Genomic DNA, 24487 nt, shown 5'->3' with positions numbered 1-24487 from the left:
AGGCACAGATAGGGAGCTCTAGGAGGTCTCTGCTTCCCACAGTTTTTAGCCTCCCTCCACAACTCGGGTTCAGAAGTACAGATACTGAACTAGCCCACACAGAACATCGTGGAGTGGTCTTGAAAGCATTGCATGGAGTTCCTTCCTTATCCTCCTTCCAGGCATTCAGCATATATGTTGCTATCAACAAGTGCTTGCCAGCACATACAAGTGCGGTGCTTAAGCTCAAAAGGCACCCATACATCACATTCATATGATAGCTGGAGTCCTGTGAAGGAAGATGAACCATTCAGCTTGCTTGCTGGGGGCAAGATTTGGCCCTTGGTATCTTATTAAAGTGTAAATAAATAATTGAAATCCTATGGATTTGCTGTCCACTCCACTTTCTGCTAGAATCTCTCTCTGAAGTGTGTTTTCTATAGTCTAATGGATGAATGTTTAAGAACAGAGTAAAATTGTTACAATATGCATACCAAGAATAACGTAACAAGATGTTATTTTTAAACAATGTGCCAAAAAAGACCCCCCCAAAAATCCATCTGGGCTACAACAACAAATAATTGAGAAGTGCCTGTAAAAGTTATGTGTATATTTTTATATCAATTGAGCCTAGCCAGCATATATACAATTCCTAGAATTTATGGTTTAAGCCAGCCTGCAGAGCTCAGTGTAGGTCTGTAGTATATGTAGCTGCTATGGTGATTTAAATAAAATAAATAAAACAGATAAATATGTAGCATATTAGAAATTCATTACTGGCAGTCTTTCAAATGCAGCTCAGCTTCAACGTGTGGCCTCTGTAATGTTTCATAATGAAAATAGCAAAACGGACCTCCTAGAACATGGAACAGGCTTTTTGGAGGGGGTGAGGTTATGTAATGGCCTGACTCTGCCTTGTCAATAAGCACAGTGCAGCATACTGGAAAAAAGTCAAATATGCATGTTCCACAAATCCTTGATATGTGGAAGATGAGTGATCTGGCAGAAGTCTAACATGGGATATAAAACATGGTGTATCTTTAAATAATCAGTCTCCCAAGAGTTAATAATAAGAAAGAAATTACAACTTTATGTAGCAACTAAAGTAGAAAAGAACATTGCTGATTTCACACTTAAGGGCCCAAATAATTAAAAACAGGGTACATCTTACCAAACCCCTTACTTCTGATCCAGTTCTCTGCACTGACTGTGTATTTTCTAACGTTGTGACCACTTCAGGAGGCAGATAGTCCTTGTCTTACCCTTTTGAATGCAGTCTCTTCCGCAGTTTCAGAAGTCTCCGCAATAGTGGTTGACATCCTCCCCAGTATGCCTGGTTCTTGCTGAATAAGATCCCCTGTTTTCTTTCCTCTTTCTCCTCTTAACATTCTTCCCCTGCAAAATTCATCCCTTTTCTGAAATGTCAGAGGTTGCACTTGTCTGTAGAAGTTCTTCCAGGCAGGACTGAAATGAACCCCCCACCCCTTTTATTCCTTTAGCCCCGCAAGACAGTGGAAGGAGCCTGGTCAGCAGAAGGAAAAATGAAAAGGCTACCTTTCCTCTACCCTCATCAAACTCTTCTGAGGGTTGGAAGTGAAGCAGTTTGTCAGGCTGATCTTCAAAGTTGTACTTTAGAGGGGAGGAAGAAAGTGGAAAGCAGACTGAAGGCTAGAGGAGAGGTTTCTCTCCTCCCCCCCTGGGCCCCTTGTCGGCTGTTTTTATTGATTTCAATCACTGGAGGCTTGAGCTCTCCGGAGAAACACTGTGTAATGTGTTCTTTCCTGGCTTTCATTAAAGAAACTCAATGCAGCGCGGTCACGCTGCCGAGCCTGCCTGGCAACCTGCCTACTCCGCGCGGGCCTTTCATTGGAGGCAGCGAGCTCTTGGGTTTCTCTCCAGCGAGGATTTCAAACCATCTCCGTCTGCCTCTACCTTCCCTAAGCCTCCAGCCCTTCCAGACTCGGGGACATTTTCTCTGTCCCTGAAAAGGGACGCCTTTGCCGCTGCGGCTATAAGATCTGTATCCTCTGGTGTCTGTTCAATGTGCCCTTAACAATCTTGGAAACCTTCTGTTCATTTATTCTGGGGGGAAGGGAGGCAGCACTTTTATAAACTGAAGTACATAGAAGGAGGTAAAAGTGATTTCTTCACTTTTCTAACCCTGCTCTGTCTTCTGCTGCATATGCTGTTTCACCCGATTGATTGGTACAGTTTAGAGGGGCTGGACCTGATGGTCTGTAAGGTCCCTTCCAGCCCCTAACAACAATGAAACTATGAAACCAGGGACAGGGGATAAGTGAAGCAGGATGGCAGATGCATACATACACATTCCTTTTAGTGCTGCAGTGACAGGCTGAGCAGAATGACATTGGCAGGACCGCATAGGCTGGGAGGGTGTCAGTCAAGATAATGACACCCAAGGATAACTGGAAGTAGTTGAGATGAAATACAGACTTACGTTTCTGAACTGGATCTGTTATCATACATATAATTTTACAGGGGTACGTATTTTAGAAAGTGGAATTTAACTAACGTAATAGTTTCTGTAAATATTTTCCTTCTGTATGCACTTAAACTCTTCTATTTAATTTACATTTACTGAATTGTTTACTTTTTCCTTGTTCAGTAATTCTTACTGTTAACATGTTACGTATTCTGCAGAAGCATGTGTGTACATGGATGAAATAGTAGAAGGACCCAACAGCTTTTAGTTGACTGCAGACTTATGCCAGTAAAGTTGCATGCATCCCAAATCAAATTTTAATTGCAGTTGGTAACAGACACATGTATTTCTTAAACAGATACAGTATCTCTCCATGGGTCACATGCACTTTTTTTCCCATTTACACATATACAATAGCAGAAAGAATCCTTTCCTGGATCAGAAAGCTACAAAAGCTTGTTCTTATTTAAATCTGGCTTTCTGCAGAACTTGTTTGAGGTTTTTCTGCATCAGTTGTGTCTATAGAAACCTTTCCAAATCGGCTTATTGTAATTTTTCCCAGTGTATATATTACCAAGAGTTGTAAGTTTATAAGAACAAGTTCGCTCTTATGAAAGGTATTTGTTGTGTGCTGTATCATTTTAAAGCATTTTTGGTTAGTTCTCCAGATGCCTTTTGGACACTTTTTATATTATTGGATTTTTTAGCAATATTTTTATTGGCCTAACATATAATAAAAATCAAGTTACTTTATGTAAAATGTCTATCTGATGAAAGGAGTACATTGCTGGAAAAAAATGTGACTTTGATTTCAGGTCTGCTTTCTGTATCTTAATGAAACTTAAAATGCTCGTTATGCTTATAATTCCTCTGTTCATAAGGTGGAAACCTATAGAAAATAATAGTTTAAATAATTTAATATGGCTGTGAATTCTTTTATATGGGTTGTGTAGTCATAGTTACTGTGCATTTTTTGGCCAAGGCTCAATTAGTAAATCATCTGTTAACTTTTATTTTATAAATCTTGTTTCTGAGAGTTGTATAACTCAGCCCTGTTTCCTTGCAGCTTTAAATTACATTAATAGGTTTGGACTCTGTTATTGTTTTAAGTGGGAAAGTGGTACATGAGTGGGAGAGAAAATTGAGTGTTCAGGGGAAAGTGTTTATTTTTTGTAATGAAATTCTTTATATTATTGGAAAAACAAGGCAATACAGTGCATCCAATCTTTCTTTTTGGGGAACCTAAGGTGTCATATCCCCATATATTTCTGGGCATTGTACAGTTTATTGACCTGATCTTCTGTAGTTTTTATTCTCTCTTTTCTCCTCATTTTTGCTCTTTCACTCCTCTTTTATCTTCTGTAGTAATGCTAGAAGAAATAGGTTCAAAGTCTGTTGGCTTGAACAGAAATGGATCTTTGTATACCTGCAGTGAGCTGGACTCCCGCCCTTTCTCCTGCCATTTTGTGTTACTCTTTTCCATCTTTCAGTATTATGAGTGTGGCTTCTCTCCTTTGCACTTTTCTTCCACCACCTTGTTCTTGCTCATTCTTTGTAGTTATTTCCAATAACATCCAGGTAACCAAATTGCAGCCAGGGGCCCACAAGCCTTTCTCTCGCATCCAAATAGATCTCTGACACAGACCTCCACATAGCAGTCGAAATTACGTCCCTGCCACAGTGGGGAAGCCAAGCGTGTAGTCATTTGCCTGTTTGTGCCTATTATTGCCATGTGTTGGCAAGCAGAATGACCCCCTATCCGTAAGAAGGGATACAAATTCAGGACAGTTGTGACCCTGGCCCAAATTTTAACACCTTTGCAGACCACGTGAATGAAAATGAGATTCCCCTGCTAAGACCATCGTGTAGAGATCATGATTCCAGTAAAGTTCATCGTATGCTGGCAACAAAGCAGTGAGGGAGATGGGAAGCCTTATAAATGGTGAGCTAAAATGAGAGACACGAGCCTCTAAAATACTATTCCCTGAATATCAAAAATACCAAAAGTCAAATGGCCTGGGACCTCAGGTTAACTGAAATTCTGGAAATTCAGAGATGGATAATAGAAAAATCTAGTTTAAAAACAAATTTCAAACTTCTCTCTCCTGGAAACCTGGCACTATTAAGCATAAGGATACATTTACTAAAGTTGCTTTCATTTTACTACATTACTGGCAGACCATATATGATGGGTATATGAGCAGATAGCCACTTTTTAAGCTCCTCCTGCTCACTACAGTCTATCTAGAATTGTTCTTATTGCCGGAGATTATTACTGAACCCCTTCAGTGAGGTGAGCCATGGACACACAATTTTAAATTTTACTTTTTCCCATTACCTTCTATTTCCTTTCACTGAAATTTGTAGTCCTGGTGATTATATTTAAACCCCTGTAGGATCTGCAAAGTGACTGTTGGAAATACCTCTAATTTAAACCCCACCTCCCCAGTTGAGAGGGACTGGGAGGCTCTTGCTGATGTTTTTTGGTTTTGAAGAGAGGTAGTTAACCATGTTAGTCTGAAGTCAGGCAGAAGAGTTGTAAAAACACACTGACAGGCAGCAGAGTTCCCTTGGTTGTGGAGTCTGATCTGAGACTGATTCTCCTTGAAGGTCCATCAGAAACCAAGTCAAAGCAGATGCACTTTAAAAAGGATGTGGAGAGGGTTGAGAGAGTCCAGAGCAGAGCCACATGCATGATCAGAGGGCAGGAGAACAGGCCTTAAGATGAGAGTCTGAGAGTCTGGTGCAGGACTCTTCAGCCTGGAGAAGCGAGGGCTCAGGGGGGACGTGGTGGCAGCCTATAAGTGCATCAGGGGTGTGCATCAGGATCTGGGGGAACGCCTGTTCACCAGGGCACTCCAAGGGAAGACAAGGTCTAGAGGTCACAAACTGCTGGAAGACTGGTTTAGACTGGACAGAAGGAAAAGCTTCTTTACCATCCAAGTTTTCAGAGTCTGGAAGTGGTTCAAGAGCCTACTCTGGATACCTTTATGAAATGCTTGGATGCTCATCTTGCTGGGGTGATCTGACCCCAGCTGACTTCCTGCCCCTTGAACAGGGGGCTGGACCCAATGATCTCACGAGGTCCCTTCCAGCCCTAATGTCTATGAATCTATTAATCTTTTTTTTTTTTGTTTCTTTCTGTTACTCTTGGTGACAGGATGTGTTTTGCTTTATATTATTTTCTCTTTAAATATGGGAGAGTTCTTAGCTTTGATAGCAATGGCTATTTTAAAAAAAACAACCTCTATTAAGGAAGCAGAATTGTGGATGTATTCATTTTTTGGTTTATATTTATGACACTTCTCCAGTATAGGTTCTTGTGTTTCTTCTTCCCCTTTCTGAGTGTGCATCATATAATCCACTTCAATTTTTAAGCCATTTTCAGTGAGATTACTGTGAAGTTTAGTTTGATGCAAAGATATGCACGTAGCCCTAGAAACGAGATTCTTTCATAGAAAAATAGAAAGTGATGTGACACAAAGAATGTTATTATTTGAGTCTCCTTCCCAACACTTGCAGTTAGTATTCCTCAGCGTTGTCCTCGAACAGCCATCTCTAAGGGATGAGGGAATTCAGTGGTGCCTTTGCCTCTTCGCAGGCAGCCAAGAACAATCTCAGTTGCAATGTAAATATCTGTCATCTGGAAACCAAACTGAAGCCACCATCTCATGTCACAGCCCATTCAATTGCTATTGAAGTATAAAGTATTTTTATTTGTTTAATTTTTCAGACCTGTTTCAAATTGGAATCAATGACCTAGAGGAAAAATGGTTCAAGGTGCCAGTCGTTGGGTCCCAAGCTAGCCAGCCTTCACCATTTATTGGTGTCTCTCTATTTACAGTGTTTTCACGTTCACCTACAAAGTTTAGCGTCGTCACGTTCTGCAGATCGAACCAGTTTCTGAAATAATATAAGTGACTAGGCAGAGAGTGCATGATATAACCCAGGCTCAACACTCATTTTATTACTGATATTTTCCCAGTACCTTAATTTTGAAAAGCATCCTGTCACTATATTATTATTACCTAGAAATATTGCACAGAAGTTAAAACTTTTTATGTGATTTCTGAGAAGCACTTTGCCATGTATCCATCCCTGAAGCAAAACAAGCTTTGAATAGTACAGAGAAGCACCATCCAGCAACTTAGAGCAGAAAAGAAGTACCTTATTTACGCAAATCCCAGGCACTTCATATTTAAGATAACACCCCCCATTAGATTCTATACATAGCAAGTTATAAATGTGTTTTCATTTTTCATGTAAAGAATCTAATTAGTGGAAAGTCATCTTAAATTTGTCCACCCCCCTGCTGTGGCACAGAAAGCAGCTGTGGAGGGGGAGGGACCGGACACTTTCCCCTCCCCACCGCCACTGCCCCCGTCCCCAGTGCCTGCCCATCCTGCTGTCTTCTCCTACCTGTTGCCCCCTATGCCTTTGCCTGCCCCCCCACCTCCTGCTCCCCCTCTGGAATCTGCCCCCATGCCATTTCCCCCACACCTGTTCTTGACCCCTGCTGCCTGCCCCACCTTCTCCCACCACTTAGGGGCTCTGAGGCAGTCAACAGCAACTGTGGCCCCAGCCCTGCCCAGCTGGGGAGAAATGGTGGCAGCTCTAACTGGGCCAGTTTGGGGCTGGAGGGACTGAAACAGGAAGTAAGGAGGGGTGGGAGGAGCTGGGGGCTATGCAGTGTCCTTTATGCACCCCACTAGCTGCACACACGAGTCTCCCCCATTTCCTTCCTGCCACCCAGGGGTCTCCCCTGCTACACAAGCCATCCCAGCCTTGCATAGGCAGTGGCTCAGCTCCACCTGCAGCTCCAAGCCCAGGGCTGAAGCCCCAGCTGACTTGCTGCTTGCCCTGGGCTGGCACTTGAATTCAAGAGAGAGCTTTTTTTTTCTTATGATGACTGGGAAAAAACCTCATCTTGGATTCAAGTAAACACAGTAATTGTAACTGAAAGGGGAGTTTTAAGTTCCCATCAGCAGAAAGTAGTTGCACAAATCTGAATTTGGTGAAGGCATCCGAGCTAGTATCCTTTTATTCAGGCAAACACACAAGTGGTTGTGTAATTTTTGTCTGTCTTATTCCAATATAACACATTTGGGGTACACTATCCCTTAACTTCTTTTCAGGACTCCAAGAAGAAAAAAATCACCTCCTTGATTGCAAAAAACAATAGGTTTCCTCTGGATTTCCTTCCTTTAAGTGTGTTAAGCTAGCATGACCTTGTTTAGATAGAGATCTAAGGAGCTTGCAGCCCAAGGTGGTATGGTAGTTGGCAGCCAGCTTTGCAAATAAGCAAAGTGGTGTTTTTGCTGTGCACATGCTTTAAATTTATCACATCAATAAATAAATGTATTACATGCTAGCATGTGGAATTACATTAGTAATAATCACAATAAGACATAACACCAAAATTAGTATGTCCCCTTATGAAATAAGATAACGGGAATACTTTGCAGTGTAAATAAAAGAATGGATTTAATTTTGTTTTTTAAGTAAAGATAAGACCAAATGAAAACTCCAGATCTGAACTTTGAAAAGCTGAATTCAAATCTAAGATACAATATGCAGTTAGCTTGCATCAGTAAGAGAGAGAAATCATTGTATTAACACTGTGCCAGAATCAAAAGCTACTATTATTCATTTTATAAAGAATTGTTTTTATAAAGGATAGGAACACTGTAACAATAAGATATCAGATTCTAGATTGAACAAGATACAAGGTACTTTTATTGGTTTAATAAAGGATGGGTACAACAGTAGGATATCAAAACACAGTTCATTCAACTTAAATTCAATATAACATGTCTTGAAAATAACTTAAGTCCATTTTTTCTTGTTAAGTGTCTGGTCCTGATTCTGTTAAAATCACTGAGAAAATTACCGTTGACTTCAGGAAATATATACTCCAAAATGGGTGTACTTTACTATGCTACTAAAGCATCTGGCTTCCAGATAATTATCATAAGGCTGGATAATAGTAGATATTAGCCAGATTGATGAAGCTAGCATGATTTGGTAAAAGTTAATAGAATTAGTAAATAGAAAGCTTCCATGAATTATAAAATTGTTGGCATTTTCGTAAGGAAAGTGTTTGCAACTTGGAACAGAAGCCTAACATATCATATTTGAATTGGAATGAATTACAGTATATTCTCTCAATAGAGAACCTTGATGTGTTAACCCTGACACTTATAACACTGGAAAATTTCCAACATAAATGAAGAGCAGTGCCTTTGTTTCGGTTGCCCAGAAGTGAATGTTGCCCAGATTAGTGTTTTGTATTGGGACCTAGTTGCAGGGGTACAAGCAACTTGTTTTGTTTTCACTGGAGAGCAGTTGGGGAAGGGATAAAAGAGCTTTTTGATAATGTGAGGAATGTGAGGGGGAAGGGAAGGGAAGGTACTGAGATATGCATTTACTGTAAGCATGAGGAAGCAGAGGCCTCTTTATCAGAACTGGTCTAATGATGTGCCACAGTCACTTTATTTGAAAGCTTCGGGGCTCAAGTAAAAGTAAACAGATTCATTACATTATTTGTAAAAGAAAATTAAGTGCAGTTTGTTCTCTAGGGGACAGCTGCTGTAGTAATCTTCTACAAACACTTTAGGAATGACTGTAGCCTATGTTTTTTGGATTTTGCCTGGCTACATTGTTATTTCAGTAAATGCAGGAATGGCTTATCAAACGAAAACTTTGCTTCCTGTAAAATAAGTACCTTCCTGCTTTTATCCTAAATGCTAATTATTTTCAGCATGAGTTTTAAAAGGGCTCTTGTACAAATGTAATGTCTGCTCTAGTTGCTTAACCTGTGTAAGTGTGTTTGCACGTGCACGTGGGCTGCAACCTTTCTTCCTTTCCAGAAAACAGTTTAGAGAACAAATCAAAGCTCCTTTCTGAAACTTCCCTGCCCCCCATTTAGTCAAGTGCTTTCTTGCCCCTATTGAGCTCAGTTAGACTTTGAAAACAGCAAGCTGCAAAGACAAGTCAGAGTAAACCTTGATGATATGGGAATGCCGACAGAACAAATGTTTAGTCCTCAGCAGGTATCTTTGGCCTTGTCTTACCCACCACACCCTTCCCTTTCATATAGCTAGTAATAATGGCACTGAGCAGTTACACTGTCACCTTAAATCACTTCACAAATATTAATTGATGACATGTTAAGAATTTGGCACTTCATAAGCAGACAAGATTCTTTGGGTAAATGTGATATCTTTTATTAGACCAACTAAATAGTTGGAAAAATTGTTCTTTACAAGCTATCGGGCACAGACACCCTTCTCTGAATACCGTTGGGCTTATTGATACACACCTGATATTCTCCTAAAAACGATTCACTTCTAACTGATTGGATACCTTCTAATGAATGCCTTCTCATAGCAAAAAGGGAGATTCAGAGCCTTTTAAATATCTGACCGAGTGCCCCCGAGCAGTGTTTCTCAACCTGTGGGTCTCAACCCAAAAGTGGGTCACAAGAATATATGAAAGGGTGGCAAACAAACTTTAAATATGGATTCTCCTTTAAAGGAGAAAAACTTGGGAAACCGTGGGTTTTCCCTTGCAGGCTGGGAGAGCTGCAGCCTGCGAGGGGCTGCTTGCCCCCCCCCCCGCACACCCACCCCCAGCCCCACATGCAGGGTGGAGCTGGGGGGCAGCGGTCAGGAGTGAGGGGCACCAGGTGGGGACTGGCCACTGATGTTTACAAATGGGTCCTGGCACAAAAAAGGTTGAGAGCTGCTGCCCTAGAGAATAGCCACGAGGCTATTCTAACTGGACCCAACAGCTGGATCCCACATGTTTTCGGATCAGCTGGATCCGGGCAGGATCCACACACTACTGCAGTTCTGTACTCTCAGGAACACTCCTGGGGTACAGACTCTCTGCCTACCTTCTGTAGAAATGTGAGACGTCTCAGTGCAGCACTCTTATGCCAATCTTCTCCCAACCCCAAACTTCCCTGTTTCTGCCTTACATTGATTGTATCTGGCCATTTGTGTCAGAAGTCTCTCCGTGTTCAGCTTAGTCCTTGTCTGCCTTGTAGGAAGGTCCTCGTGCTCTAGTCAGTCTCTTGCATCCAGAATTCCCAGATAAAAGTTTGTGTCCTAGGCATGTTGTGTTCGCATGCACAGTACCTGTGTTTCATGGGCAGTGGGCTAATGGATAGGAATCATGAACAAGTCAGTAGTCCCTGATAACTGTATTCATGTCTTAGCTCTCCACAAGATGAGCTGCATGCCCTCCTTTTCAGGGCCTTGTTATATACCTCAGTTAGGTTATACATATACTACTCTAAACTGGCAGTAGAGGCAAAACACAAAGTCTGATCAGATACAAACTGGAAGGCACAAAACAAAATTGATGGACGTAACTATGTACAGGCCTACCCCAATCTATAACAGAGCCATGATTTAGAAATGTGTTTTGATATCAGCAATTGGAAACAAATTGCTGAAGTCAAATATTAGAAAGATATCTTTTTTATTAAGATGCAAAGTATCTTCATACCTTGGGTTTAATAACAAATGTATTATTATAAGAAATGGTACTCTGGTGTGTGCCAGAGATAAGGGAGCTATCTTCGTAAGAGAATTTTTTAAATTCCACTTGATCTTGTATTTCTAGAAATGGGTCAGGATTATTCTTTGCCCACCTGAAACATGACTTTGTAAAGGAAGAGAGCATTGGCTCTTTGTTTCACGCTGCAAATTACATAGTAGAGAATTTCACGCGGGCCACTTCCCCTCCTACCTTTCCCATTTTCATCATTGTGGTATTTCCGTTCCTGATAATTTTGGAGGCCAGCAAAGAGGTGTCTCTGTACCCAGGCTTAAGAACCGTGGAGCCAGAGGATTGACTAGGGAGACGTCAGGAAATAATTTCTGTGTAAACTTCCTGGCAGCTTGTTTCCCCTTCTTTTTGCTCAGTTACTTGGTCCAATCCATTTGTCAAGTTTTCATGACTCCTAAAATATTCCATTCACATGCACATTTTTCCCTCTTCCTTTCATATATCACATGCAGACCCCTCTGCTCAGGACTTTTCCATTCTGAAAGTTTCCTCCTAGAGAAGAGGAAAAGGAAGGCTGTATGTTATCTGTAGAAACAGATTTCACTCCAGAGAGCATCAGCTTTTATTTGCTCCTGCCACTAAGTTGCTTTTGCAACTTGGGGAAGGCAACTCAGTGACAAAGGCCCACGACCATACTCAAAGCAGTGCTTGAAGCATGGATATGGAGAAGGAGCAATTCCAGAAACCACTGAGAAAGAGCAGGTTGATAAAATATTGTTCCGGGCTCTGTGGAGGACCTGCCAGAATAGCAACCGTGTGGGGGGGGGAGAAAAAAGAGTTGGAAGTTCTAACATCATTCATCCACACCAATTGCATTGTGGCAGAGAGATTCTCCAAGTCTGGGATGCTGCTTGTTAGGTCCCCATTCTCCAGTGTCCAGTTGTTGCTGGTACGGTGCACATTAAGAGGTGGTTCCCAGCATCCAAAGCCCTATTGTCCCCCAGGGATATAGAAATCCAAACACCCAAAGAAAATTGCATCTGAAATCCAGTGAATGTAGATCTCTGCGTCAGATATGAATGAAAGCATTTTGGTGTCCCTGGTGGGTAGCTGTGGCAGAGGACTCCATAATCCTCTTAAGTAGATTGACTGTTAATAGTACCTAAATGAAAAGAGGGCTAAGGTGTAGTCCTCACTGGTTTAAGATTATGGGGAGGGAGTGGGCTGGGGGCATAATCCCCGTAGACCAGTGGAAGAAAGTTGATACAAGCAAGGTACAGAATCTCAACTTTTATCAGTATGCTTAGATATCCTGGGACCAGACCATTAAAAGATCACTTATACCTCTACAGTGAAGATGGTAGTGGACTGGACAGCTCTATCATGATGAGATTTGCTACAATAAGGGGCAAGTACGTTCATGTGGAAGACAGAGCTTTTGTGCAATGGGCTCCCTCAGGAGCTAAGTACCGTGATAAACCTTTTGAACTTTCACTTGCATTCAGGGGATATTTGTTTGACCTTTACCTTCCCTAGTATAAGCAGACAGCAGCATGTATATGTTAAAAATATAATAACAACCAAAAAAATCCACTGCACACACTGCTCCCACTGGGAAAAAGGTGAGAACAAATAACACGTGAGGGCTTTTAACCCTGTCACAGTTGAAAAGCACAAACACTATGGCGATGAGTATGGTATTAGAGCAATGGATGGAACAAAACAGAAATGTTCCCGAAGGCTAGTGTCATCATTGACAATACTGCACATCTGAAAGTGCAACACACTGATAGATATTCAATACAGTAAAGTTCTCAAGTGAGAATTTCCTAGTAATGAAACACCTCATGTGCTCCTTCTTCAGAAAATTGAAGTTATGTTTTGTCCCATGGTTCATTTCCTTATAGTAATATTATAATACTGTACTGTACTGTAGTATTGCACTTCCAATCCTTTCAGTGATCACTGAGCTCTTGCTGAAGAAAGACAGTAAAAAGTTTGTATTGGGAGATATACTTCTTTATATGTAGTGTTTTACTTTTAAAAGGGACAGTCTGTTTTACTCGCTTGTATAATGTACGTATCGTGAAGTTAAGCATAAAAGTTTTTCTGAAAAATGTTGATTTTTTTTCTTTCAGGCAATGAAAGCAGTAGAGGAAGAGAAGGAGCTGTCTGCAGAGGAAAGGAGGATTTTGGAAAGAAAATTAAAGAAAGAGCGTAAGAAGGAAGAAAAAAAACTGATGCGGGAAGCTGGAATCTCTGCTAAGAAAGAAGAGACCAAAAAGCCATCAGGGTCTGAGTTGGCACTGGAGTATTTAACTAGGTAAGAATCCCAAACCACTGAAGCTCTGCATGAAAAGTAAGCTGTAGATCATGGCAGAAATGAAGACCCAGCTGAATTAAGTAATAAAACTTCAAAGTTCAACTTAGAGTTGAATGTTAGTTTCATGTTTCTTCTCAGCTGTCATATATGGACAAAATGATTCATTCAACTTTATTATTATTTTTTATTATTATTTATACCGCTTCTCTCTATGTGAACCACCGTGTAAATCATGGCAGAAGACATTCCCTGCCTTGAACATCTTATTGCACTTCCCATCTTTTCAGTGATCATTGAGATCTTGCTGAAGAAGGACGATAAAAACAACTGGGAAATTTACTTCTTTGTAGTGTGCTGCTTTGAGACAGTCTGTTTTAGTCTCTTATATAATAAAGTAGCATTAAATGGTTAGAGATTCAGTGTAACCCAAAGCAATCACTGGCATTTGGGAATTGTAAATGAGATGCACTACACTCCATTTTAAACTTCATAAAGTTAAAAAGCTGTCCATTTCTATGCCAAGGGTTCATCACTAAACGGCTTTCAGTTTGCAAATAATTATTTTCTGTAGTTGGCATATTTGTGTGTAATACTTAAAATTCCAGTGTAAAGCAAAGTCCACATTTAAAAGAAGTGCAACTAAACTGTCTTAGTACACTATAACCAGTGAGAAGTCCTAAATAAACAGGAAGGTGGCATTTATTTTTTCTGAACTAAAAACTACTCTGCACCTCTAAAAGCTCCAGAAGATTTGCATGTAACAAAGAATAGGTTACTACTTGGAACAGCTCCAGTTTTCTATCTCTGGCAGTGCTTAAAATGAAATACTCAGACAGTCTGAATGGTTACTTACAACTTACAACTCCTCAGTGGGGAGGGAGGAAATTAATTGCATTCCAGGCTGAGGGACATGTGCATTTTTGTTACATAACCTTCATCACAGAGTGATAGCAAAATGACAATAATATTTTAGATCTGGAAAACAGCTGGGGCCCTTCACCATTGTTTTGAACTGCAAATGGATTGGTAGTTAGCTACCATCTGTTTAAACCGTACTCTGGAATGTGTGTTAGTAGGTGGGGATATGGAGATAATGGCTTTCAGGTTTGGAAAGCAAAAGAACAAGCTGTGGGTTTTTTGGTTAATATTCTGTATTATCTTTTTGGATTTTTGCCTAGTTAGATGTACAGAATAAAACCCTGAGGACATCATAACTGTTAGAGAGAAACATATTTTGACCATAGTGTGTCATTTGACCTAATACCAGATTACCTTTGAACCTGTCAGTGCACAGTTTGGTTGTGTAATTGAATCCTCTGTGTATATACATCAACATGGTATTGGGGAATTATGGCATAAACCACTGACTTGAATCCAGTGAGATTAACAGAGAAGGGTTGTAGGATTCTGATCTACAGAGCAGATATGATGATGAAGTTTTCCAGCTGTTAATTATGGTTACCTCTCTTGTACTGTTTTAAATTACAGAAAAACCTACCTTCTTTTTTATACATTTGAAAAGCTTCCATAACCCTTAGGATGGGCAACTGAACAAAAGGCCCATACTTAGAAGTCATCACTCAGGTTCATGCCTTCAGTTTTAATCTTCAAGAGAAAAAAAAAGTCTGAAAGCATAGGTCTTAGTGGCAAAACTCCCACTGACTTCATTGGGGCCAGGATTTCAATCCTGTTGTCCTTTTCAATTGGTGAAGTCATTTTCTGAATAAAGGAGAATGTAGGAAGAAAAGGCAGTAGTACAGGTGAATGATGAGTGATGTTGAAAGCAAACAAAAGGAAGTTGTGGGTTTATGTTCTGCACTTACTTAATATAGTAAAATACTTGGTAAGTAAGGTAGAGTTTTAACTGTCTAACTCTTAATGTGAATCTCCTGTTGGACAGGTGGAACTTGAAGTTATTTACTGGGGACTAAGACTGTAGTTTCAGTTTATTAGCAACAGAATATTCAGTGTTAAAAAACACCACATCTCATTTTGGCTTTTGAATTCACTAAAAGAAATCAACCCTATATTGGTACAGTGAGCCTCAATATGCCTCAGAGGAAAATATTAGGACACATTAAGAGAGAGATGCATGGGAAAATGCAAGTCATTATTTTATAGGGCAGAGGGAACTGCTTGCATATTCCAAGAATTATTAGCACTTTGGTAGAATCACAGTGATGTACATGGAACAGAATAAACAGTATTTCTTCATCAGAAAAGGTCAAACAGGAGAAGAAAAAGACGAATGCAGGAAAGGAGTAACAAAATGCTAAGTGTGGAAAAGAAACAGAAATGAATCTGTCATAAGGTTTTTGTGTTTCCTTGTTTTACTGTATATAGAACAACCTGGTTCAGGTGCAGTGCTGTATGCTGTAGTTTAAAAAATAAAATGAGAGTAGCACTCAGGCCCCAGGGTAGAGGTTCTTCTTTGCGGGTGCGTAGCATCAGTCCCCTGAGGGCATGCCTCACCCTCCTAGTTGCAATGAATTAATGAAGAGCTAACATTTATGAGAGGGAGTAAGTCATGCCCAGAGTGGGGAATCTGAGACTGTTGATTGGAGACTTACCTCCTGATGCCTCTGACACCAGCAATAAAAAAATCACAGCTGTATTCAAAACAGTCTTCAGCACGGCATAGCTATGTTAGGCAGGACACATGACTCTTCCTGACAGAAATAACTGGTTCTGCCACCCCCTTCACAGAGAGTGTCGGGTGTTTTCAGAAGATTTAGTACTGCTCAACACAGCATGCATGAATCAGAACTATACTTTCAACCTTGCACGTGGTTTGTTACTACTGAGGGTGGAGGAATTAGGGCTAGATTAGTAGAGTTTGGGCCCCAAGAATATAAAGTCTGATGTTACAGAGGGAGTCCCAGATAAACTCGGTTAGATCCTCAGGTGGTGTAAAGCAGGTTAGGTGCATTGAAGTCAGCGATAACTAAAGAAGTTATACCTCCTAAGGATCTGCTCCGGTTGTAGCAGAGTGCCCTCAAATACAGCTGCAACAGCATCACTGGCTCAGGCCTAAGGAGGAGAGGCGATCACATTCACAAATGGATAAAGGGCACAAAATGACAATGTACAGAACAGCAAGCCCAGGGGTACAATTAAGACTGTCTGGCATGGATTTCCAGAAAGTATAATCCATTAGTCATTTCAGTGATCACAAATAAGCCAAAAGGGACAAACCCTTTGGGAAATGAACATCAATTTTCTCTTAAAGCAGCCTCGTTTTTCAGCTAACTAAAAAAAAAAAGATTCTTCCTGTTTATAAGGTTGTTCATTAAAGGACTTCTTAGTTGACAAAAGCACTTTAAAGTGAGGTCAGATGGGAATGCCACCTTGGAACTGATGGAGGGTATATTGTAGGAGGAAAAAAAAACAATTTAATTACAGTGATTCCTAATGCTTGCTTATATTGAAAACAAATCATCCTGCATTTCAATAATACCAGGAGTGTGATGCACAGCAGCCCTGCGAAAAACTTGGATATATAAAGGTAATGCTCAACTTGTTTTTCTGGCTTTACCATGTCTTAAAATAAAAACACAAGCACAATAGAATAGTTTTTATAAGAGTTTGTTGGGTATGTAGACAGTATGCGCTAAAGTCCTGGTTGGTAACTGCTTTGAAGTTCAGTGAGTGTTTAATATTAGTAGGCAATGCAAACTAATGATGATGGGGACACCACCAGAGTATATGACTTGGAAAGGCTCTGAAAGTTCAGGGCATTATCTGAACATATCTGGTCTTGTTTGATCAAGAAATTAGGCTGGAAGTCTTCTAAGAATAGCCTTTCTCTGGAGAGTTCCTTTTCTTCTTGGTTGTGGGTGGAACGGAAGGATAGTGAAAGGTTGTCTCCTTACTGCACCGCTGTTCCTCTTGGGTATTTTGATCTTTTTGCTTTCAGCTCTAGACAAAACCTGGAAGTGTGGCGGGGCACAAACATTTTTTAAAAAGCGAAAAGGAAAAGATTTTTTCTAGTCTTTAAAAAGTACAAGTAATAATTTTCCTCTGAACTTGGTCTATCTAAATTAGGGACCCTCCTGACAACTATAAGGATTCATGGATTTTTTTCCCCCCGCTGTGCCTACACAATAGCAAAGTGCCAAGAAAAATGGGTCCCAAAGGAATTGTCAGAAGGTGGCAAACAGTGAGCCCAGCCTGAGTGTTTGTCTTGGGGTCTAGATGAACTTGAGGAAAACCTGAGTGTTTGTCTTGGGGTCTAGATGAGCTCTACCGGGCCAGAAGCTTTGAATTGGTTTCCTCTCACTAGTGTGAAGTAAGAGCAGACCATGGTTTCTGCCACTTTCTCCTGTTCTCCTCCCCAAAGAGAGGGGAAAGTAACCGAGTGAGTTCTTTTCTTCTCCTTTCCCCTCATCTGGGATTGTAAGAGAGGGGGAAAAGCAGCTCTTGTCTTCCTCATTTTGATCTCATCTTCCTTCATTCTCAACATAGTATGGCAGCTCCCTTATCTCCATCTTGGCTTCTCTCCCTTGGAGATCCCAGCATGCCTGCCCAAACAGGAAAAACACTGGTCCAGATTCTCAAGCACATATAGGTCCCTTCCAACCCCTAACAACTATGAAACTATGAGATCCAGGCAAAGATGTGACAAGGTGTTGAGATGAGAGAAAGTAGAACCAAAGGACAGGATAGGTGGAAAGGTTATAAGAACCTGGAAAGGGAAAATAAAAAATAGTCCAACATGGGAAATAGAAACATGAGAAGAAAGCGCAGCATTTCTCAGTGGCAGGCAGGGAAGATGTGCCACATTTTATATAGAAGTAATTCATTTGGTTATGTGGATCTTGCTTCCAGAAGGCATCTCCCAATAATAGTGACATCTGCTCTTCATTTATAATGAGAAGCGAGGGTTCAGTTTTAAGACTGAGATTAGAAATGATTTTTTTCTCATTGCTTTTGATGCTCTCAAAACTAAGCCGAAAATTCCCACCTCTCTGAGAGCCACTTGGCTACAGGTGAAAGAATGTTGGAAGTCTTGGGAGTACTGGCTAGAGCTAATTATAGCTTAATTGACCTGCAGTGGCATTAAAATGCCTAGCAGAACTTGTTTGTCTTGGCAACTCACATGGCACTAGCGATGGTGTTTCTATTCTTATGCCTCATTGAGGAAGTACACTGCTTTATGGGCCTGCACAAATGGCAATCATAGATAGCAATCATTCAGAGAGAACTAAAAAAAGAAATTTGGGATGCCCCAAATGGTTCCATATGTGCATGAATTGAAAAGAGGGTGGATTAACCTCTCTAACGGGATATTGCTATAAACTATCTCTGCCTGAGATGTCACTTATAACTAGGGAGGATTTATTTAAATCACCAAGTACAAAGCTTGGCCTTAAATTATTGACATAAATTAACTTTTCTGTTTGTACCTCAGTTACTGTATGAAGGAAGGTGCATTCTTATTGGTGTATATAACCAATAACATAAGGATAACAAAAAGTCCTTTTTCAAATACATTGGGAGGATGAAGAAGGTGCCGGGTAATGTGGGACCCCTGCAGGACACGCTGGGCAATTTGGTGGTTGCGTCAGAGGAGAAAGCGGACCTCTTTAACCAATTCTTCACCTCCGTTTTCTTGTGCAGGGACCGGGACTTCCCTGCTGTGATAGAAGCCGGACTCGAGGGGATCGCCTTCAGACCTCAGGTTGGGGAGGACCGGGTTAGAGAGCTTCTGGAGGGGCTGGACGCGTTCAAGTCAGCGGGTCCGGATGATCTCCACCCCAGGGTGTTGAGGGAGCTAGCTGGGGTTATTGCGGGGCCCCTGGCACGGCTCTATGAGCGATCGTGGTGCTTGGGCCAGGTGCCAGATGATTGGAAGGTAGCAAATGTGGTCCCCATCTTCAAGAAGGGGAAGAGGGAGGACCCGGGTAACTATAGGCCCGTCAGTCTTACCTCAATCCTGGGGAAACTCTTTGAGAAGATCATCAAGGAGCACATTTGTGAGGGGCCGGCATCAGAAATGATGCTCAGGGGCAATCAGCATGGATTTATTAGGGGGAGATCATGTCAGACCAACCTGATTGCCTTCTATGATCAGGTCACAAAGGCCATGGATGCAGGTGTCGCGGTGGATGTAGTCTTTCTGGACTTCAGCAAGGCCTTTGACACCGTCTCTCACCCCATCCTAGTTAAAAAACTAGGTGACTGTGGCATCGATGCCTACACAGTCAGATGGACTGCAGATTGGCTGAGGGGTCGCACTCAGAGGGTGGTGGTGGATGGGTCATATTCGACCTGGGGCGAGGTGGGTAGCGGAGTCCCCCAGGGCTCGGTCCTGGGGCCTGCGCTGTTCAATTTCTTCATCAGCGATCTGGATGAAGGGGTGGAAAGTAACCTGTTTAAATTCGCTGATGACACCAAAATCTGGGGGGAGGTGAGCACGCTAGCAGGGAGCGAGAGATTGCAGAGGGATCTGGATAGGTTACAGGGGTGGGCTAACAGGAACAGGATGCGTTTTAACACGGACAAGTGCAGGGTGCTGCACTTGGGCAGTAGGAACCAGCAGCACACTTATACAATGGGGAACTCCTTACTCGAGAGCACGGAGGCAGAAAGGGATCTTGGAGTCATTATTGACTCCAAGATGAACATGGGCCGACAATGCGAGGTCATGGTTGGCAAGGCTAACCGGACCTTGTCGTGCATCCACAGGTGCATCTCGAGTAGAGCCAAAGAGGTGATCCTCCCCCTCTATGCGACACTGGTCAGGCCACAGCTGGAGTATTGTGTCCAGTTCTGTGCGCCCCAGTTCAAGAGGGATGTGGACAATATGGAGAGGGTCCAGAGGAGGGCCACCCGCATGATCCAGGGACAACAGGGCAGACTCTACAGTGAGAGACTGCGGGACCTGAACCTATTCAGCCTCCACAAGAGAAGGCTAAGGGGGGACCTGGTGACTGTCTATAGACTCACTAGGGGGGACCAGAGGGGTTTGGGGGAGACGCTGTTTCCCCTAGCGCCCGCTGGCATAACAAGGAGAAATGGGCACAAGCTGTTGGAGAGGAGGTATAGATTGAACATCCGCAAAAACTACTTCACCGTTAGGGCGGCTAGGAGCTGGAACCAACTTCCAAGGGAAGTGGTGCTGGCCCCTACCCTGGGGGTCTTTAAGAAGAGGCTGGATGCCCACCTAGCTGGACTCGTTTGAGTCCCATTTCTCTTTTTGGGGTTTTTGTTGTTCTCCCGCCCTGGCGGGGGGTCGGGCTAGAAGATCTACTAGGTCCCTTCCGACCCTTAATCTATGAATCTATGAAACCATTAGAGCAGGTTGATTTACAACTACCTGGAGGCTTTACACCAGATCTCTTTGCTACCTCGGAGGGCACCCTGTACTTACATAGCTGAATTATATTGCTTAATATTTTCAAATTCTTATTAATATTACATTTTAGTGTATTAGAAATGGTGAATGATCTATCACTTATGGGTCTCCCACAGGACTAAGCTCATAATGGTACATGAACTATTGTACCCTATTTCAAAGCTTGTCTTCAAAGTTAAAAAAGAATGCAGCCTACTGTAACTCAGTTTTGAATAGAGGCTCATGAATCCAACATATTTTTTTATTTTAAATGCTTTAAGAAGTTATAGTAAGCTTAGATCTTTAAATATCTTGTATTTAATTTCAAATTTAATTTTAAACACATTTATTTTTCTAATTTAAATACTCTAAATAACAAGATAGGCAAGTCAAGTTTAAAAACACGATCAATTTTATTATCAACTTTGTTTATCACTTACGCCTAAAAATGCTTCTGAAGTACACTTTTCTTTCCTTCATACTGCCCTGGATGCTTACTCAGGCTTTAATTTCCTTTGTTCCCCTTCCAGATTTTCCCTTGCTATGCTAATTATTGCAGAGCCTTTTCAACAAAAAGATTTGGGGTGTAGTCAGAGAAATAAGTCTGGGGTTTTTGTTTGTTTTTTCAAGTAGACACTGAAAAGAATAGCATCAAACCAGGCAATATTCAGAAACACGGAAGTAAGAATGCAGGTTCTCTATATTTCAGTTTGAGCGAGGAAATGGTCTCACTGTTAATAAATTCCTTGATCCACTGGCACAAGGCTGAATCCTGAGCGTTTCTGCAGCCACTGCTAGAATGAGTCTTTGCCATCTCCGGTGTCAGTAGAATCAAGTGGGTTCCTAACCCCTGGCCAGGCTGTTAATAGAAGTACCAGGTTTGTTTCAGCTGAAAGTAGCTCTGCTTTTCAGAAGACATGAATTGGCATTTGCTACCAGGCTGTCACCAGAGTGGAGCTCTTCTGGGATCACCAGCGGTAACTCAGTGCTAGCTAGAAAGTAGAACAGAGATATTAAGGGGACAGATGTTGTAGAAACGTTAACACACAAATTAACTTTTCCCTCCAGAGACCATGTATTATTGGGCTTTGGTGGCAGTTTAACATTCCATGTCTTCCCCCCGCCCCTTTCAGAAAGCAACAGATGTCTTTGGGGAAGATGTCAGTGGGGATCTTCTCAGCAAGCAGAAAAGAATGAGGGGGGAGCTGATGGTGGGTTGCCTTTTCTGGCCTCCCCTCTAGAGCCAAATAAAAATTCCTCCTTCTTCCGAAGTTTCTGACAGAGACCCTTTCACTCTGACTTTTCCCCCCATTTAATTTTAGATTGCAGTTAGACCAAATTAAAGTAGATTAAGTTTCTTTCTTTTTTTTTAATCCGTGGTATAATTTATGGTAGATTTTGACAGGCACAATTGTAAAGCTCTGCCTACAACAGCAGCCAGCTCATTTCTACTCAGCGTTATCATTCCATATAGTATTAAAACTTCAATCAGTATTAGTAGATGGTTTGCTTTACTAGTTCGGATTGCTTTCTAAAAAAATATTTATCCTTTAGTTCAACTAGAAGTTATGGGCTTGTTGCAGGAATTAGTAGGTCATCTCAGGCCTGTGTTGTGCAAGAGATCAGACTTTCATAATGGTCTTTGCTGGCTTTAAAGGCTATAAAGTATACTTAATTTTCATGACATACAGAATCAAGTCTACATTCAAAATTCAATGCTAATATCATTACAAATGGGGTAAGTATTTTTCCTAAGAATAATGGCAGGGAAACTACTGGTGCAGATTTGGAAATTCCGGACTATGACAGTTCCATAAGCTGTTAAAATAAATAGTGCCTACCATACATACTAAAATAATCAAGTAATTTGATGCATAAATGGATATAAATAACAAAATTTTAAACATCCTGTGTGGACTGTTATCATTTAAACTAGACTGCGTCATTCTAAAGATTCCCAGCCACTCCAGAATCTCTGCACAACTTCATCTAAGATTTCATAAAGGCTTGACCAAAATTGTCTAGTCTATCTCTGTATCAAGGGTTGTTCCCCAATTGAATCATGATTTTGTTTGTGGCCCCAGAATGTAATTACAGGAGTATGTAACTTTGGAAACGCTGGGGAATTGAATGTAGACAGCCTTCCTTGACAGATGTAACAACTGAAGCGCTCTACCTTTGAACTGCTCCAAACAGCAAGTGTACAGAAGAGCTTCAAATATGATCCTCAAAAAATGAGAAACATCTTTGAAGTGCTTCTTGAACCATCTGTATAGTCTACAGAGCCAGGGGATTGGCCCGCAGGCATCCCATAATGCCCTGCTCTTCCTCCCTCTTCACTTCTCCCCATCTCCTCCCCACAGTAGAGAAAAGGGCAAGAAGATTGAAGAGTCATCTTGGCTGTCCTCAGGAGCCACTGGTGGACTTGAGGCATGGAAGGAGTCCTTTTCTCCAGTCTCCTGTGGGGTTCTGGGGGAGTTGTGCATCGTGGATGGAGAGCACTGCTGCTCTATGTCATTTTGAAGTGCTCCGGTTGGAAGTTGCACTCCTGTAAGGCGCTGAAGTGCTCCAAATTTGAAGCACTTCAAATTGGAGCAGCATTTGGAGTGTCTCAAGTTCATGTCTGTCCACGGCTCAGAGTAGACAAAGCAGCAAAGTTCCATTGCAAATTTTCACGAGACAAGAAAGTGTGTAGAGAGAGACATCTAAATGGAAGCCCTTAAATTAGTTTGAATAATATGAAGACTACTGGAGATTTCATCAAATTATGAGTCACACTTAGCCAATAGCTAAGATGGAATCTGAATAAACCTCTGAAAATTGCATTCAATTGGCTTAAGAGAAGTGCTATATTGTAACTACAAAGGAATTTATTGCTGGATCCTCTTCACCCATTGTTGGGGCTTACAAGTGACATGAAAGATCAGCTTTGCCTTGGAGATTAAGGAAGGTATGCTGGGCTGGGGACTGTTCTGTTTTTAATAATTTCAGGGGGATTATGTGATCAGTTGTAATTTATTTGTATATGTTTTTTACTCTTTTGTCACATACATCCAGTCAGATAACAGAACCAACAGGAGTCCAGATATTTAAATAGTCTCTGGCAGATATGCAATAAATTACCATTCTACACTGTCATGAGGCACTGATCTTTATAAAACTTGGATCTTTATACATTTCTAATACCATCCTGACTTCAAAGATTTGGGCCCGCTATGGTCACAGATGCTGGACATCTGCTGCGCCTAACCCGTGGCCACTACTTAGAACAGGGCCGGGCAATTATTTCAGGTGGAGAGATGTTTAGCGAGCTTTGGTGAGCTTTCGAGGGCCACATGGGTATCAACACCCCTTGACACTTGCCTCGCCCCTGGGTCCCTGTCTTGAGATTAGATGTCCCAGCCTAACCCCTGATCTTTGCCACTGGAAAGATCCCTTGCCCTGCAGAAATACTCCTTTTGGGAGGGGAGGGGTTGTCATCTTAGAACCAGAAAAAAACAAATCATACACTAAAAGTCAAAACACCAACTGTAACATATTTTAATTTTATTACAAAAAATATTTTTGTCATGGTCTGTGTTTGTGTTCTGTGTATCGAGGTGATTGCATAATAACTCAAAATAATTTCTTAGTCATGTATATTGTGTGAGGGGGTGTGGTTGGGGGGTGCGTGGTCGGGGGTGTGTGCATATGGTAGGGGTTTTTGTGGGGTGTATGATGGAGTATGTATGATGGTATATAGGGGTGTATGGTAGAGTGGGTGGTATGTATTGTGGGAGGTGTGTATGGTAGGGTGTGTGAGGTGTGTATACGTATATGGTGGAGTGTGGAGGGGGGGGTGTATGTTGGGGGTGTGTATGGGAGGGTGTGTGAGAGGGTTTCGCGACGC

At 41.6% G+C, this 24487-nt stretch overlaps 2 protein-coding genes across 8 annotated transcripts in view; one reads left to right on the top strand and one right to left on the bottom strand.

Annotated features, from left to right (window-relative positions):
• Positions 1-1795, bottom strand: part of GPR146 (G protein-coupled receptor 146) — a 78891-nt gene extending 77096 nt beyond the window's left edge. For 2 of the 7 annotated variants that reach the window (XM_019512920.1, XM_019512923.1), the window contains exon 1: positions 1151-1779. The gene's annotated coding sequence lies outside the window, so the exon portion shown is untranslated. Of the gene's footprint in view, positions 1-1150 lie in introns of all 7 variants that reach the window. The other 5 variants (XM_019512921.1, XM_019512925.1, XM_019512922.1 and 2 more) reach the window with 4 other exon arrangements.
• Positions 1796-2031: 236 nt separating this feature from the next.
• Positions 2032-24487, top strand: part of CUNH7orf50 (chromosome unknown C7orf50 homolog) — a 65038-nt gene continuing 42582 nt past the window's right edge. The window contains exons 1-2 of the mRNA XM_019512930.1: positions 2032-2111; positions 13078-13262. Of these exons, the coding sequence (XP_019368475.1) occupies positions 13081-13262 (182 nt within the window). The 5' untranslated portion in view covers positions 2032-2111; positions 13078-13080. The remainder of the gene's footprint in view (positions 2112-13077; positions 13263-24487) is intronic.

Source organism: Gavialis gangeticus, unplaced genomic scaffold (genome assembly GCF_001723915.1).
Source record: "Gavialis gangeticus isolate Ggan-Ray unplaced genomic scaffold, GavGan_comp1, whole genome shotgun sequence".
NCBI classification, from domain to species: Eukaryota; Metazoa; Chordata; order Crocodylia; family Gavialidae; genus Gavialis; species Gavialis gangeticus.
The sequence above is the reverse complement of the archived record's forward strand: the minus strand, read 5'-3'. Positions and strand labels throughout refer to the sequence as shown.